The following is a 16,453-nucleotide window of genomic DNA, read 5'->3' as shown; positions in this document are numbered from 1 at the left end:
ACATATTTATTTAATGATTAAATATATATTTTTGTAATTAAATATAGTTTAATATCCCTGCATAATTGAGGATATTTAGTACTGGTACTGATTAAGCTGTAGTTTATGTCCAGTAGGTAGTTTAAATGCTCTGGGTGGGGATGGAGGGGCTGGAGCAGCGATAGGGCGCCTGTGGGGAAACTTTTCACGTCACGCCGCGTTATCCTAACTGCTACACACAAAACACATTACAGACGGGTGTTTCGGGGGAGTGTAAATGTTGAAGTAGAGACTGAATAAGGATTTATTGGAGTTATAGATCAGATAGAGAGTCTTTGGTGGGAAAGCCCTGAAAGTGAGTGTAGCCCTGCTGTAGAGGCGGTAGTGCTGCGAGGACCAATAACTAACTAACCTAACCTAGCCTAGCTCACCCAGTGCTGTGCAGCAGATCCCAGTGTCTGCAGCGCCCCGCACACAGTCCGTCATCCGCGCGGAAAATCACGTTTTATTCCACCTAATTCGCCTTTTATACCGACTAAGGGAACTAACACGGACATGAGGTGAGTCTACCTAATTTTCTAGCGTGTTTTGGAACGAATTAATCGGTTAAATCCTGAGGTAAACGCCGATAACGTAGCTGCGGATTTAGATAGCTAGTCCAAGCTAACGCTAGCTAGCTAGCTATCTCTAAAGTTACGTTAAGTCTCTGTTAGCTTAGCTAAGCTAGCTGGCTAAAGATGGCGACTCGGGTTTTAAAGCAAATGTGAAACGTGAAGCTAGGAAAGCTAGCGAGCTCTGTTGACTAAATTGACGTTTTAGAAAATATGTTGAATCTGTGTTTGAACGCGTATGTGTATTTTAAGCGTTTAAACTGAAGGCTGCAGGTCGTGTCGTAGCGTTTTAGACACGCGTTGTCCGGCAGTACACCAGCTAAACAACTAAACGTTAGCCACCGTATGTTAGCGTTAGCATCACCCACTAAGCTCGCCAGCGTTAGCTAGTTAGGTTAGCTAGCCTGCCAAATAATGGTAGCAAGCTAACCGCTAACCTAACAGCTAGCTAGCTAGAAAGTGCAGCTCCTGCAAACGTTTTGCTGAATGTTAGGAGTCCAAAACGTTTGGCTAAATGTTGAGGTGCACATATGTTAGGCTAATAGAGCTGTGTCCGGATTGTTTTGGGCATAATGCTGGAAAAAAACTATAAACTATAGCTTATATTTTGCTATGCAGCTGTGTATACAACTATAAGTCCAAAAACATTTGGTTTGTAGCTGTAATAGAACTGTGTCAATAATCTATTGGCTAAATGTTGTAGTCCAAAAATATTTGGCTAAATGTTGGGATTCCAAATACTTTTCATTAATCAGGCTGTGTGCAGAAGCTTTTGGTATTGTTGTGTCCATAATGTTTTGGTTGAGTGTTGTGGTCATCCAAAACTATTTGGCTATATGTTGGGAGTCTAAAACACTTGGATATATGTCAAAATATATAGAACATTTTGGCTAAATACCTTTCAGTAATCAAGCTGTGTGCAGAAGATTTTGGTCTTGTGTCCATAATGTTTTAGTTGAATGTTGTAACTTAGTCATCCAACAAACATTTGGCTATATGTTGGGAGTCCAAAAACATTTGGATAGATGTCCAAATATATAAAACATTTTGGCTAAATACCTTTCACTAATAAAGCTGTGTGCAGAAGGTTTTGGTCTTCTTGTGTCAATAATCTATTGGCTAAATGTTGTAGTCCAAAAATATTTGGCTAAATGTTGGGAGTCCAAATACCTTTTACTAATCAGGCTGTATGCAGAAGCTTTTGGTCTTGTTGTGTCCATAATGTTTTGGTTGAATGTTGTAGTCATCCAAAACATTTGGCTATATGTTGGGAGTACAAAAACATTTATATATATCCAAATATATAAAACATTTTGGCTAAATATAGTTCACTAATCAAACTGTGTGCAGAAGATTTTGGCCTTGTTGTGTCAATAATCTATTGTCTGAATGTTGTAGTCCCTAAACACTATATTTTGGGAGTATAATACATTTCATTAATAGAGCTGTTTCCAGAATCGTTTGGCTAAATGTTCGAGTCCAAATGCATTTAGCTTAACAGTGGAATACTAAAACATTTGGTGGTAGAGCTGTGTCTAACAACATTTGCCTAAATGGTGGTATACAAACACTTTTATCCATTGGAACTTTCACCAACTTCTGACTAAATGTTTAAGGTTATGTCAAAAAAGACATTGTCTTATAGACTATTTGCAGAAATAATCAACTTATGTATGTCATTATAATGTTCATTAGTTGCAGCCCTACATACTAGCCTTTTCATGTAAACACACCTTTCTGGCCCATGTTAACATGATTGCCTCATTCAATGTCTGCATATTTTCAGGAGTACTTTCATTCTGTGAATCTACCATACTAGTGAATCCCAATGGTGTTCACTATTGGATTTAGATCTGCTGATTGTGAGAGACCACTGAATTATGCTAAACTCATTGTCATTTTCGTGAAGCCAATCTGACGTGGCTTCTGCTTTGTGGCATGGTGCATCATCATGCAGGAAGTAGCCGTTAGAGGATGGGTAAACTGTGGTCATGTAGAGATGCACATACTCAAATCGTCTGTGGAATTTAAGTGACGAGTGATTGGTTGGTATTTACTTGCCTAATGTTTGTCCTTCTACCTTGTGTGGACCATTGTAATTTTTAGTTTGGTCCGAACCAAAATAGCTGGTGTAAATGGTGCTGACCAAAACTTGTGGTCTCTGTCTGGAACAAATGAACCATGGCCTCGTTCATCTTCAATGTGAAAGCTCTTGTTTTAGGAAAGTTTGGACTTTTGGACCGGTTATACAAAGTTGATGCAGGCTGTTGCCATCCATTAAGCAATAGAAGAAGAAAGAGGACTATCACACAACAGTATAGTTAGTCAGTAGTCAGTTATAGTAACTGATTACGCTGGTGATTGCTATATTTACTGTAACTGTAGATTAACTCTCATTTGTGAACAGAAATAAAAGGAATCTAAATAAAAGGAATGCTCTTTATGCTGCGTCAAGCTCTCAGAGGCAATTTTATTCTGCTATAGAGGCAGAATTTAGCAACACCTATAAAAGCAACTCTCTAAACCCGCCCTTTTTCTACAAACCAATCAAGTGTGGACCCGAAACTGGCTGGACCAAGTTCTATGCAATGTAAATGCATATTAATGTTGCTTTAGACTTTGGGATGGACATTGAAGTATGAAAAGGCCTTTAGTAGCTGTACAGGAGTTTCTTATAAAGTTCAGGGTGAGTAAATGTATGTAAATTATGTTCTTTACAATTACAGTACAATTAGTACATTTCTAAGCAGTTGTTTTGTTGTGACTGAGCTAACAATTTTAAAGGTTAAACATGTTTACGCACATCAGATGCTTTTATTTCTCATTTAGAATCCTGCTTTTCTTGATTTGGGCTCTTTAAACGTAGCTCTGCAATGTTTCACAAACATTGTAAACATGTACGTGCAGTAAAACGGGCATCGTCCTTGATGTTTCTGGACGAAAATGCTGCATCACTCGCAGCTCACCCAGTCCTGCCATCTGGAGAGCCTGTGCGAGTGTGTTTAAGGGGTAGAATGCTATTTTTTATTGCACACTGCTTTTTGCTTTTTTTTTTCTCTGAGAGTTTTTTAATCTGCTGGCACCAGGACTGTGGTAGTTTAACAGGACGTATAATTATTGTGCTGTGTCTGTGGCCAGGCAGAGCAGCGAGCATGCAGAACAGTCCTGCAGGGGCAGGCTGCCACGTTGACTGAGTTTTTGGAGGTTTGTGTTGACTGCTAGACAACAATGTCTGTTGCGTCTTTGCATAGAAAACAGCTAGTCTGGCTCATTGTTTTGTTTGCTATACAGTATTGCGTTGGGTATTACATGGTTTCCTGGGTGCCAACCGGACTTTCATCTCAAATGCAATTCACACAATATAGCAATGACTGTTCCCATCAGTGTGGAAGGCTGACATATTGTAACTATATGACAAAAAACACCTTTTTAACATTCAGTGAAAGTTAATGCAAAATGCTTGTATTCCAAATCATTTTAGAGTATTTTATTTGGTTAGAAATAAAAATGGGGCGAAAAATGGGCATATAAAATTGGTTGTGAGGGTGACTGTATGCTTTAAAGTCATATAAAGCCAGTCAGTGACTTATTTTTGAAATGCAACAACAAAGTCATTGGACATCTTAACACGCTTGGATGAGAACACTATTCACCAGTACTGGCATTGCATTGGCTGATGGGGGAGCAATGTTCATATTACAAGCCACGTTGCTCAAAAACTCAGATCGGATTTGCCTATATTGACTGTTCACATTCACAAATTTAAGTGATCTGTATCTGTGTGTAATGTGAACGAATCTGTCCCTGAAACGCCTCACGTGCACATTGATGTGTATAATCTTCACCTTCTTCACCAACAACAAAAAAACATCATATTAGAGAGATGACTCGTAGCTTTATAAAAGAAAATGGATGAGTTTTTTAGCAGCTCATATGTGGAGCATCTTTTGCTGGAGTGGAGAGTAAATAGCTGGTCTGAAGTTCATGTTCAGGTCGAGGAGGAGAAAACATCAAACATTTTTCTGATTTAGGACCACATATGAAAGTGACTTAAATTTGATTGGAAGAAAATCGAATTTGGCACGTTCACAAAATCAGATCTGAACCACATTGAGCAAAAATCAGATTTGAATCACTTCAGCTTGGTAATATGAATGTAGCCTTGGATTTCTGGTCATGAATGTCTGTGGCATCACTGGGAAACGAACAGCCAGTCTTCTTATTGGGCCAGTGCTTACACTGCTGCACCACTTTTGCAGTGTTCCTGTATAGATATTACATTTATATTGGGACAGTTGTGTCTTAATGAGGAAGGAATGTGGCTAAATACTAAACATTTGTTTTGGTCTAAGCTGCTGGTGCTCTAGTGTGACCTCTATTGGTCGAAAGGATCTTATTGAGAACCTTTAACATGTAGTGCCATTTAACCTCCTATTTTAAAATGGTCATATTTGTCCCACCCAGTTCATTAGGGGTTTTGCAGAAAATATTGAATCTTGAGCCCAGTATTACCATACTAATGTAATCTAAATACACAAAATTATCTGAATGTATTCTTAACAGCACAGTGCTAGTATTGCTTGTCCCTGTACTGATAATTTCATGAAGTACCCAGAACAGTTTTGCGAGCTGAAAATTCCAGCATATGGTGGTGTTATCTAGTCATACTTATAATCTGCATCTCTGATGTCTCTTGATGTGGTCCAGCTCCTAAAGTTAGGCTACCTTGGCTAGTCCTTTCAGTCCTGGCAGTGCCAGTGGGCTTATGGTTTAAGATGTCGTCTTCTGAGCTGAACTGGAGCTGAAATTCTGTAAGAGGCCCACAGGTGCTGGAGGGCATTCACTGATTCGGTGCCCAGCAGACATTGGACACGCTGCTTGCCCTTTTGTACTGCTCTGTGACCAGCTTGTCCTCCCCCACAGCTGGCTTCGGTTATCAGAGGAGAAGTGGCAAAATCATTCAGGAATTGGCAAAAATATATAATTTGCATAACTGACTGCTAAAAAAAAACAAAAAAAAAAAACAGACTCAGCATTAAGAACAGCTGAGCCCAATGACCTTTCTCATAAAAAACGTTTTAATACCAATATTCTGATTTGTTGAGAATTGCTGAACAATGCTTGATACTTAACTTTAAATCCCTTTTAAAAGTACATTAAGAAAATGGTATAAATTTGCTTCCATGGTATGTAATTTATTTGTTTAGTGGGCTGTCGATGCTTATCAGCCAATCAGCAGTCTACAGGGTTCGCACGGGTGCTTGAAATCCTGGAAAATGCTTAAATTTTAACATTCTATATGCCAGGCCTGGAAAGTGCTTGAAATTCTAACTTAATTCACTTTACAAAAAATAAGTATCTGAATAAATAAGTTTGCTTAAATAAAAAAAGAAAAATAATATTATTTTATTTAAATAAATAAATAAATAAAATGTGCGTTTTTTTTTATATGGCAAAATAAAAATTTTAATAACTTTATTATTCTATAGCATTATAAAGAAAGGAAGAGTGACTGAAATAAAGAAAAACAGCTCTTTAAAGGGGAACCAAGTTCCAACTGATTCAAAACAGAGTGCGTTTGAGACCTGCTAGCTTCCAGTCTGTCCTGTGTTCCTTAGAGTTGCCAGGTTCACGTTCATATATATATTTACCACAGCTCGGAAAAACGTGAAAATGGGCCTTGAAAGTGCTTGAATTTTACCTTGTGAAAGGTGTATGAACCTTGAGTCTACAATATTGAAACATGAAACATGTTGTTTTTTTTTTTTATTTATAGTTGGCTTGTTTGAGGTCATTTGCGCTGAATTTTCGATACACTTTTGATGATACATGTACAATATGACCACACTTTGTGTATACCACATGCCTACTAATGATTCTAGTCAACTACTTTAAGGTGCATGCATTGCTGACACAGATGCCTAATGCCAAATGTGGGCTAAGGGGGGCATAAAGCCCCCAAACACTGATGTGTGAAGCAGTGGAATTGAGTTTTTAGGAATAGTATAGCTCTATCCAGTTATTTTAAGTGTGATAGCAATCATCCAATATTATGATGTCAAGTGCGATAACTTGAAAAGATTTCTTTCTGTGTACTGGAATCATATTGTCTCTGGTTGGGTTTAAGTATAGCAGTCTTGTGGTAAGCGCTTCAATCCTACTTTTGCTGTGAAACGACACACTGTTCTAAATTCTGGTGTGGTGATTTGGGAAGCCATCGCATACAACAGTTGAGCACCCCTAGTAGTGATACATGGCTCTTTCTGGCACCTTTAGTGTAAGGGCTCCCAACTGGCATTTTTAACAGGATAATGCTCACCCACACACAGCATTGGATCCCCAGGAATATTGTCACATAATATTAAATGTAATTTAATGCATACATTTAAATGTAAAAACGTTACCCTGCTGTATAAGCACTAGTGGACTGATTGCAATATCTTTGCATACAAACTGTTCATTGAAATCATTAGTATGTTTTTGAGAAAATGTAGTGTTGCAAAGTATCATATCATGATACTTCAGTGTATCAGTTTTTTATTACACCTCTAATCCACTCCACTCTGAAATGTGCTGTTTGGATTTGTAGAAAGTGTCAAGTGTCATGGCATTTTATTAGGCGGTGAGATGATGTCCAAGTGTTGCGACTGAGGAGGGAAAAGGGAAAGCAGACGCCATTTTTGTAATTCCTCCCTACAGTGGCGTCTGAATGCCATCAGTGCAGCAGATTTTTCTGACAAATCCTCATTTCTTGCAGGATGGAGGGGAGCCATGCTCGCAGTTGACACCCTGCACCCCTCCAGTCTCTATTCCTTTTCATATGTTTCTCTTCACACTCTCTTTCCTTCTCATAAGTTTTCTCGTTCAGACTGGGAGCAGGAGGCTGGAGCTGGAGCTCATGTTACAGCCTCGTCTGCTGGGCAGGATATGAATGATTTGGAGAATGGGTTTGAGGTAAAGTGGAGGAATAAATAGAAGGCTGCAGAGAGATGAAGTGAACTGAGGCTGGACGGGATGTACGGACGGATAGATGGATGGATGAAGGGGATTTGGAGTCGTAGATTATAGTGTAAGAGAATACCCCGTCTCGGTTTGTTGTTTTGGAAAGGACTCGTGTGCAGAGCCTCTCCTGCTGAGTCTGCAATAAAAGATGACCACATTTAGCCTGGTCATAACGGCGAAGAGATGGCCATTTCTTGGTTTGAGTATGAAGTCAGAAATGGCGTAATATTGGTGAGAAATCTCTTTGTGTGTGTATTTGGCGAACAATGCTTGTGAGGTTTCAGGATCGTTTTAAGAGGCTTGTGTGTATGTGTGTGCGTGGGTGTGCGCACTATAAAACCTCCAATTTCCTCTGTTCATTTTGAAAACAGCAAACAGCATTGATTCTAGTCTTGTGCTGAGTGGTTTTGGTTGAATTCTCCAATAGGCTCTATAGGTTTGTGCGATATGGCCTTAAAAGTAATATCACCAATGCCTACTAGCAGTGAAATTGAATTGTCTGCAATTTGATTGGCTCCTTACCAATTCTAAATTACATTTTTCCCCCCATATACACGGACATGACATGGGGCAGCCAGTACTGTTGTTGCCTTGGCCATTTGGAGCTAAGGAACGCTGCACTGACCTGTGGAATATGTGTTTTGGATCTCCTGCATTGAATATGGATATGATTTTTCTGTCCGAGTTGCTTCGTCTGTTTACTTGGCCAATTCTTGCCAGACACCATCGGTCACAAACATTACCACCCACTGTTTGTGGTAATGTATTCCTAGGACAGGCGTGACACTGTGGATTGAGAAATGTGCTATACGTTTGGTGCCCACTATCCAGCCCTGCTTCAACTTCGAGAATATATGTTGATTTGCCATAAGTATGCTGGCCAGTGTTCAGCCTCACCAGATAGCACCTCAAAAAATAGCAACTCTCAGTGTACACGTGTGAGCATTTTCAAGCATCCTTTGAGGTAACACTTCACATACTTTTGTCATGGCAGTGTATATCACAGTTTCACGGTATCAGCTGTGTATGATGTGTGATTTTGCTGTTTTTGCTGCTTGTTTTGTGAAACTGAATAATGTGAGTTACAATAGATGCTGCTAAGTATGTTAACGCTACACTTGTGTTTGTGTGTTTTTCTTTGTTGGTTTCCGACAATGCTACTTTGTCTGACATGAACGAACAGAATTAAATATTGCAGTATATCTAATTATAGCTTTGGAAAGGTCTGAAAATCAGAATATGAAATCATAATTTGGGATTTTTCATGACTTGTTTACCAGAGGCGTGAATTGGATCATGTTCCCATCATGAACAAACCGCTTCAGAGTTTGTTTAGGACCAGACTGAGACCACCTCCTCTTGTGGGTCTTGTTGAGGTTATATTGGTCCACAACTTAGTGTGATTTACTAATTCACACCCGCCCCAATAAATTGGAAGCCGGTCTGGAAGGACTGAAAAAGTGCTGTTGTGAAAACCCTAAATGTTAATAAACGGTTAATAAACATAAGCTAAAAAACTGTCAATAAATAAGGAAAATTTGAAGGAAATGTTACCAGAATGAAATCTTACTATGTTGACTTGCAAAACATATAGTAGAAGCACAGAGTGAAGAGCTTACATTACAGTTCACAAACAAGCTAATGCTAATTGTCTGTTCTACAGATTTCTGAAAGTAGGGGTGGGTGATGTGGCCCTAAAACAATGTAATGATTAGGAATAGAAATCACAGGACATCTTGCGATACGATATCACAAAACGTTGCCCAGAATAACGATGCTACTCAGTGTATTGTAGGCCTGCAACTAATAATTATTGTGGTATTCGACTAATCTGGCTTTTATTTTTCTGATTAATGATTAGTCAACTCTCCATGCCCTTCATCTCTGCTTGCTGTGAGTACAGCTCCTGTTCCTAGCTTTCTCTGTGGCTTCAAAATTATAGAAACAGCTGAAAATGGCATATTAATGCAATTAATTGTGGAAAGGGCTGATATTTAGTGTGGAAATATGTAATCTGTTGTGTTTCAGCACTTTTTTGAGACGCAGGCCAATTAATGATTAGTCAAGAATAAACATTTGAAGTTGACAAATTTTTATAATCAACTGATCGATTATATCGACTAATCGTTGCAGCCCTAATATATTGTGAGACAATTCTTTGTGATACTTCACAGCTTCTGTGTTGCTGAAATGTGCTTATTTAAATAAGCTAATATCATGAATTATGGATTTATTGGTGACAGATTCATGGACAAATTTGACAACCAATATTCTTTATCATCACAGGTTTACCCTATTCATTAGATTATCACCACCACATTGAGTAATGAAGCAATAACTAAGGGGAAATAGAGATCCTGTGTGTTAATAAAAATATTGACATTTGATTCCAAGTATTAATGTGTCACAAGTGAAAACAATGGGATATATTGCAAATTCAGTACATATAGATATTGATATTTAGTCCAATACTGCTGTAGAAGCACCTAGTGAAGATCATGCATTACACAGTTTTCTGTGAAGACCTAGATATGGCCAGTAAAAGGTGCAAACTAGCCTCTAATGCAAATTATCTGTTCTACAGATTCTGAGCAGCAGTATACTGGTTGACTGCTGTGTTGCCCAGCTCAGCTAGCGCTGCAGAGCTCTCCAGGCAGCAGCTTTGGTGCGTTGTGAATCATAAACCTCTCAGGACTTGCAATGTCATGGAAAGATCAGTCAGCTAGGGAAGCTCAAAGCTCTTTGGCTCATGTCAGTGTGCTAATCTCTCTCCTTCTCTCTCTCTTTTCTTTTCAGGTGCGTTGACAGTGCCGCTATGTTGGTGTCGAGCCCATAAGCGAGCCTCCGTGCCTCAGGCTCCAGGCCTCCGGCCTCTAGGCTCAGTCTGAGCTTCCAGCCTCCAACAGCAGCATGTCCAGCTCTGGCTTCCCCCCCAGCCAGGGGAGCTTCAGCAGCGAGCAGAGCCGCTACCCACCACACTCAGTCCAGTACACCTTCAGCCCTGTGCGCCATCCACCGGTACGCACTGCTGTTTTTTTCTTTTTTTTGGACAAAGGAATGTTAATTCAGACTTCTATGAAAATGTATGGTACATAGGAATGAGTGAGTTCTACATACCCTACGTTTAACCTATTTCACATTTATACATTTGTGTTTTGGTAATAAACACGTCAAAAGTGGGCAATATGCTGATTATGCCCATCACAATAATTACGCTATTGACTTACCATACAATAAATTACCATGGCCTATTTTTGCTGCTGACATTTTTCAATATAATTTTACATTTTCACATCATACAATGACTAATGCATCAAAAGCACACACACAAAGCAGACGGCACAATTATCTCCCTAATAATTAGTAATTAAATGTTGTTGTCCTTTTAAAACAGTGTAACTGCTTTATTATGCTGTAATATTATTTCCATTACATTTTATTGGTGGTTATGTATTAAAATAAATCTAATTTATTTCTAAGACAATATATTGTCCAAAAAAATAGTTTTTTTTCCCCCTTTCTAATGCTGATTTTCATATTGTGATCAATTTTGGTAGTGTGTTTAAAAAGTATGCTTTTGTAGAGCTTATTGACTATATTGCCAGGACTTTTGTCTGAAAAGTAGTTCTTTTTGACTACAGAATATAGTACTAATCTTTGGATATCAAATTTATTTATTTATTTTTGTATTTTTGCCATATGTCCCCTATTGTTGTTTTAATTTATTATAAAAACAGCACACAGTCCTTTCATGTTCAACTTTTCTCTTTTTGACATTATTTAAATTATTCTTACATTGTCAAATTATCATTAAGAATGGGCCAATAGCAATGCTCCAAAATTACATTTTAAGTTAAGTATATTTGTTTGTTTGGAGGTACAAAGATTTGAGCTATTATATTCCTTTTTAGACAAAAATGTCTTATTAGACATTTTTTGTAGTTAGAATATTATTTGAATGTAATCTTTTTTGATTTTCATTTATCAAAGTAAAATAAGTTACTGATTTAATAAGCAATACAGTTTGTTCAGAGGCAGTTTCTATTGTAAAAGCCTTGTGATGCTACTTATGTGTAATGCTTTTGGTCTGAGGTTGTGCAAGGAGTGGATAAAGTGATTGCTGCTGTTGATGTTTAGTCACCACACACCATCTGTTAATAAGTGCATGAGTATTCATTAAAAGAGAAGGACAGAAATAGCTGATTCTACACACTCCCATTACAAACAAGCATAAAAATCCCAGTCTGAATGTTTTACCAGCGAAATCAGATGTTTAGTGATTTTTCATACACTGTCTGGCCAAAAAAAGAAAGTCGCCACCAAAAAAAGGGTCACGCACTAATATGTGGTTGGACCGTCTTTAGCTTTGATTGCAGCACACATTCACTGTGACATTGTTTCAATCCAGTGTTTCATTCATTTTTCACCAAGATCTTAGAATAGCAATATTTACCAGTGCTAATAAACTAAATATACTCATTTATTACAGAGCTGGGCACTGTGACAATATTTTATTAGGCTATGATAAATGTTCTTATTGTATTGAAAATATACTTTTTATAAGCATATCGTGGACAGCATCAGTGATTAAACCACATTGATACGGGTGTTTTTCATTTCAGAGTATAAAAAAAAATCTTGTTAAATTGGGTTATGTGCATTTAAACACTAGGGCTGTGCAATGATATCAGAATTATATCGGTATCGATATATTGCCACCGGCAGATATATACATGTGTAATATTTGGATATCGGCATCGGATCAGAATTCCAGCATCGGTGCATCTCTATGAAAAACTGAATAAAATGACTGCACTATGCATAAAGTATTTAAATATCAGTTTAAAAATCTGTCATTGTCATAAATTAATATTGTGTATAGTCAAAATGTCTTTTAAATATTCTGATAATATTATTACTGTCACTCTTCTGATTCTGATATTGCTCTACGTTTTTGTTGAGTAAATCTTATTTGTTTTCATAGTGTGCTTTTCCCCCATGACCCTACTGATAATGGTGTTTTGGCCTTCATAAGGGTTTAAACTTCTAAAAATATGACTAAACTAAGCAAATGAACAACCTCTATTTGGGGTTATTCAGAGTATTTCATTTTAACCCCGACAGTCACCAAACCAGGGCATAGGAGACGCATCTGATCAACTGGCTTAGCAGCTTTTAGCGCTCGCCATGAAGGTCATTGGCAGTTTATTTGCTAAATTTGATTACAGAGTTCTGAGAACGGGAGTTCCACAGGAATGCAGGGCCAGCAGACGGTCGCCCTTTCTACAGGGTGTTCCAGCTAACCGTTGCATGGCACGGTGGCGGGAAAGTGGCAGAAACTCCCTTAACCTCTGATTACAACTCGTTTAACCTCATTCACCCTTGGGTACTTTCATGTGGAGTTTTTGGTTATAATTACACAACATACTTTCAGAATAGTCACTAAATAGTTCACACTAGTTATTGAATACTTCCCACAAGACCCTGGAAAGATAATTGTAGGTAGTAAACAGTTCACAGTAAATACTAAGTAGTTCACAATGGTTCATAGTTTTCAGTAGTTGATAAATAGTTCCTATGATGTACTGAATTTTATAGTATTCAGTAGTTGATGATTAGTTATCATTTATTTGTTATTGCTGCATAGTTCTCTGTAGTAGATGTACTGAATAGTTCAGAGTAGTTGCTGAATAGTATTCAGTAGTTAATTAGTTCTTAGTTATTGTTGAATTGTTAAATGTGATTGCTAAATAGTTTTCAGTAGCCGCTGAATAGTTTACAGTTGGTGCTGAATTATTCACTAAATGTCAGTAGTTAAGCAGCTCACTATAGTTGCTAAATAGTTACATTGAGGTATTGAGTAGTTTATTGTAGTCCGTAGTATGTTCTGTATGGTGTATAATAGTCCCTAAATAATTCACAATAGGTACTGAACAGTATACTGTAGTTGCTGAAAAGTTTCCAGTAGTTTAGTTTTCTGTTTTTGCTCAACAGTTCACAGTAGTTGCTGAATAGTTGCTATAAGGTACTGAATAGTTTTCTGTAGTTGCAGAATAGTTTACAGTAGTCCGTAAATAGTTCACAGAACACTGAATAGTTTTCAGTAAATTTAGTTTCTACAACATGCTGCATAGTTTTCTGTAGTCGCTGAACAGTTCGCAGTAGTCACTGAACAGTTCCTGTGAGGTACTGAACAGTTTTCAGTAAATGCTGAGTAGTTCCTGTGAGGTACTGAACAGTTTTCAGTAAATGCTGAAAAATTCCTACAACGTACTCCAAAATTTTTAGTAGTCACTGAACAGTTCGCAGTAGTCGCTGAATAGTTCCTTTTAGGTACTGAACAGTTTTCAGTAAATGCCGAATAGTTCCTGTGAGGTACTGAACAGTTTACAGTAGTTGTTGAATAGTTCCTACAAGGTACTAAATACTTTTCTGTAGTCGCTGAACAGTTTACAGTAGTCGCTGAACAGTTCACAGTAGTTGTTGAATAGTTCCTACAAGGTACTGAATACTCTTCTGTAGTCGCTGAACAGTTTACAGTAGTCGCTGAACAGTTTACAGTAGTTGTTGAATAGTTCCTGTGAAGTACTGAACAGTTTTCAGTAAATGCCGAATAGTTGCTGTGAGGTACTGAATAGTTTTCTGTAGTTGCCGAACAGTTCACAGTAATTGAATAGTTCCTGCGAGGTACTGCATAGTTTTCAGTAAATGCTGAATAGTTTCTACAACATACTGCGTGGTTTTCTGTAGTCGCTGAACAGTTCACAGTTGTTCTTGAACAGTTTACTGTATTTTGCTGAGTGCTTTACTGAAGTTACTGAGTAGTTCTTACTGCATTGTTTATAGTATGTAGGGTGATTGATGGAGCCTTGTTGTTGTTTTAAAATATACTACATGTACCTTTGATTTCACACATAAAAACAACACGTATGTAATGTAATTTGATTGTTGCTTGACAACCTTATCCTGCTATTAACAAACTACAGTCTTGGCAGTATTTAATGCTGTTTTGTAAGCTGTTTTTAATAACATAGTTGAGTGTTTATTGATCCCTCATATTTGATCATATCACTCTTTCCTAATTGCAGTTAGTCACGCTAGGCTGTCTAGATGGAAAAATTAACCAAGCACTCAACCCTGCTGCAATTTAATTACTTCTGAGAAGAGCTTGGAAATATGGCTAAACACGATATGATGAAACTTCATCAAATATATGTGAATAGTAAATATCTAACGGATCTATATACTTATTAGTTAGATGATATTAGATTGATAAAGTCTTCATGCTGCTCCCTTAATTAAGAATTTTCTGAGACATATTTTACACAGAGGTCCCATTTTCAATCTTTTTGGCTATAACCTGCAATGCGGCTGGGATGTTACATATGGCATTTTTCTATATCTTGTATTAAATGCTTTCAGATATACTGCACAGCCCTACTTCTGACCTCTGCAATAAGTCTGAAAATTTTATGGAACTCCTGCCAGTCAGTTTCTACTGTATTTCCTGGTTTTATTCTTGAGATGTGTGAGCAGAAGGGCTTTGGCAATGTATCAGTATCTATACGTGTCATTAAATATCAATAGTTTTATTGAAACATAAGCGCTCTAAACTCCCTAAGGCTACATTTACATTACAAGCCATGTTGCTCAATTCAGATTTTTTGCTCAGATCGGATTTGGCTATTTTGCCGGTTCACATTCACAAAATGTAATTGATCTGTATCTGTGTGTAATGTGAATGGATCTGTCCCTAAAACATCTCACATACGCAATTGATACGTGTATAAACGTCGCCTTCATCAACAATAAAAAAAAAAAAACCCTCATATTTGAGAGACAACCCGTAGCTTTGTAAAGGGCAGTGGATGAGTTAGCAGCTCAAATGTGGAGCATCTTTTGCTGGAGTGGAGAGTAAACAGCTGGTCTGAAGTACATGCTCAGGTCAAGGAGGTGAAAAAAGGTCAGGCTGTTTGCTTTTGCTGTTTTTTGCAGCTATAGCTGCACAGCTGCACCAAGAGATACAGTGTGGGTACGAGAGAGAAGCATGTAGCGCTAATGCTAGTGTGTAAAAGCAAAAAGACGCATGAATTCAGATTTGACTGTTCACATTTATGTCGCATGTCCACGGATTGGATACGTATCTGATTTAGGACCACATATAAAAGTGACACAAATCTGATTTAAAAAAATCCGATTTGGCCCTTTCATACAGCCATGAAGAAAGCTGATCTGAGCTGCATTGAGCAAAAAATCAGATTTGAGTCACTTCAGCCTAATGTGATAATGTGAATGTGACCTAGGAGTTGCCCCTAATTTGACTTCCTAAAGTTAGTGCTTCATTACTCCATGTGGTGGCGCTATAATCAAATGAATATGGAAAATCTGTGGTGAGGAATATTGGTTGTGAAATTCTGTGAATTCCTGTTGTTTGATTATTTAGGAGTATTTTATCCTCTATAGTAACACAGACGCTGTGAAGTATTGTAGATAATCGTGTTGTGATATATCATCGTTATTGTGGGATCGTTATCGTATTGTAATGTGATGTATTTTGTGAGATGCCCTGTGATTCCCACACCTAGTTAGCAGTAACTTGGCTCTGTCTCAGTCTGTAGGTTGGTCTGCTGAGTCTAATTTAGCCTCGTTGTTTAGCGAGCTGCTGGTTCTTGTGGTTCCTTTCGTCAGCTAAACCTGTTGTAATGAATCGGTTGAAGATAGCAGTCAGTGTGTGTGTGTGTGTGTGTGTGTAGACTTGTTTGTGATCTGTGTTTCAGAGAGTCGACTTTCACTACCGGCTAAAGCAAGGTTGTGTGTGTGTGTGTGTGTGTACGTGTCTCTGTAGTCAGGTGGGGTGTGCG

The 16,453-nt window shown here is 37.9% G+C and overlaps 1 protein-coding gene across 8 annotated transcripts in view; it reads left to right on the top strand.

Moving 5' to 3' along the window:
- The first annotated feature begins 232 nt into the window (after positions 1-232).
- The window catches only part of ncor1 (nuclear receptor corepressor 1), a 139,427-nt gene continuing 123,206 nt past the window's right edge, over positions 233-16,453 (top strand). For 5 of the 8 annotated variants that reach the window (XM_022665743.2, XM_022665744.2, XM_022665739.2 and 2 more), the window contains exons 1-2: positions 233-539; positions 10,389-10,610. In XM_022665743.2, the coding sequence (XP_022521464.2) occupies positions 10,503-10,610 (108 nt within the window). In that variant the 5' untranslated portion in view covers positions 233-539; positions 10,389-10,502. Of the gene's footprint in view, positions 540-10,176; positions 10,258-10,388; positions 10,611-16,453 lie in introns of all 8 variants that reach the window. The other 3 variants (XM_022665745.2, XM_022665742.2, XM_022665738.2) reach the window with 2 other exon arrangements.

The sequence above is a fragment of the Astyanax mexicanus genome, chromosome 1, assembly GCF_023375975.1.
Source record: "Astyanax mexicanus isolate ESR-SI-001 chromosome 1, AstMex3_surface, whole genome shotgun sequence".
NCBI lineage: Eukaryota > Metazoa > Chordata > Actinopteri > Characiformes > Acestrorhamphidae > Astyanax > Astyanax mexicanus.
Note: the sequence above shows the minus strand (reverse complement) of the source record. Positions and strands in the feature narration are given on the sequence as shown.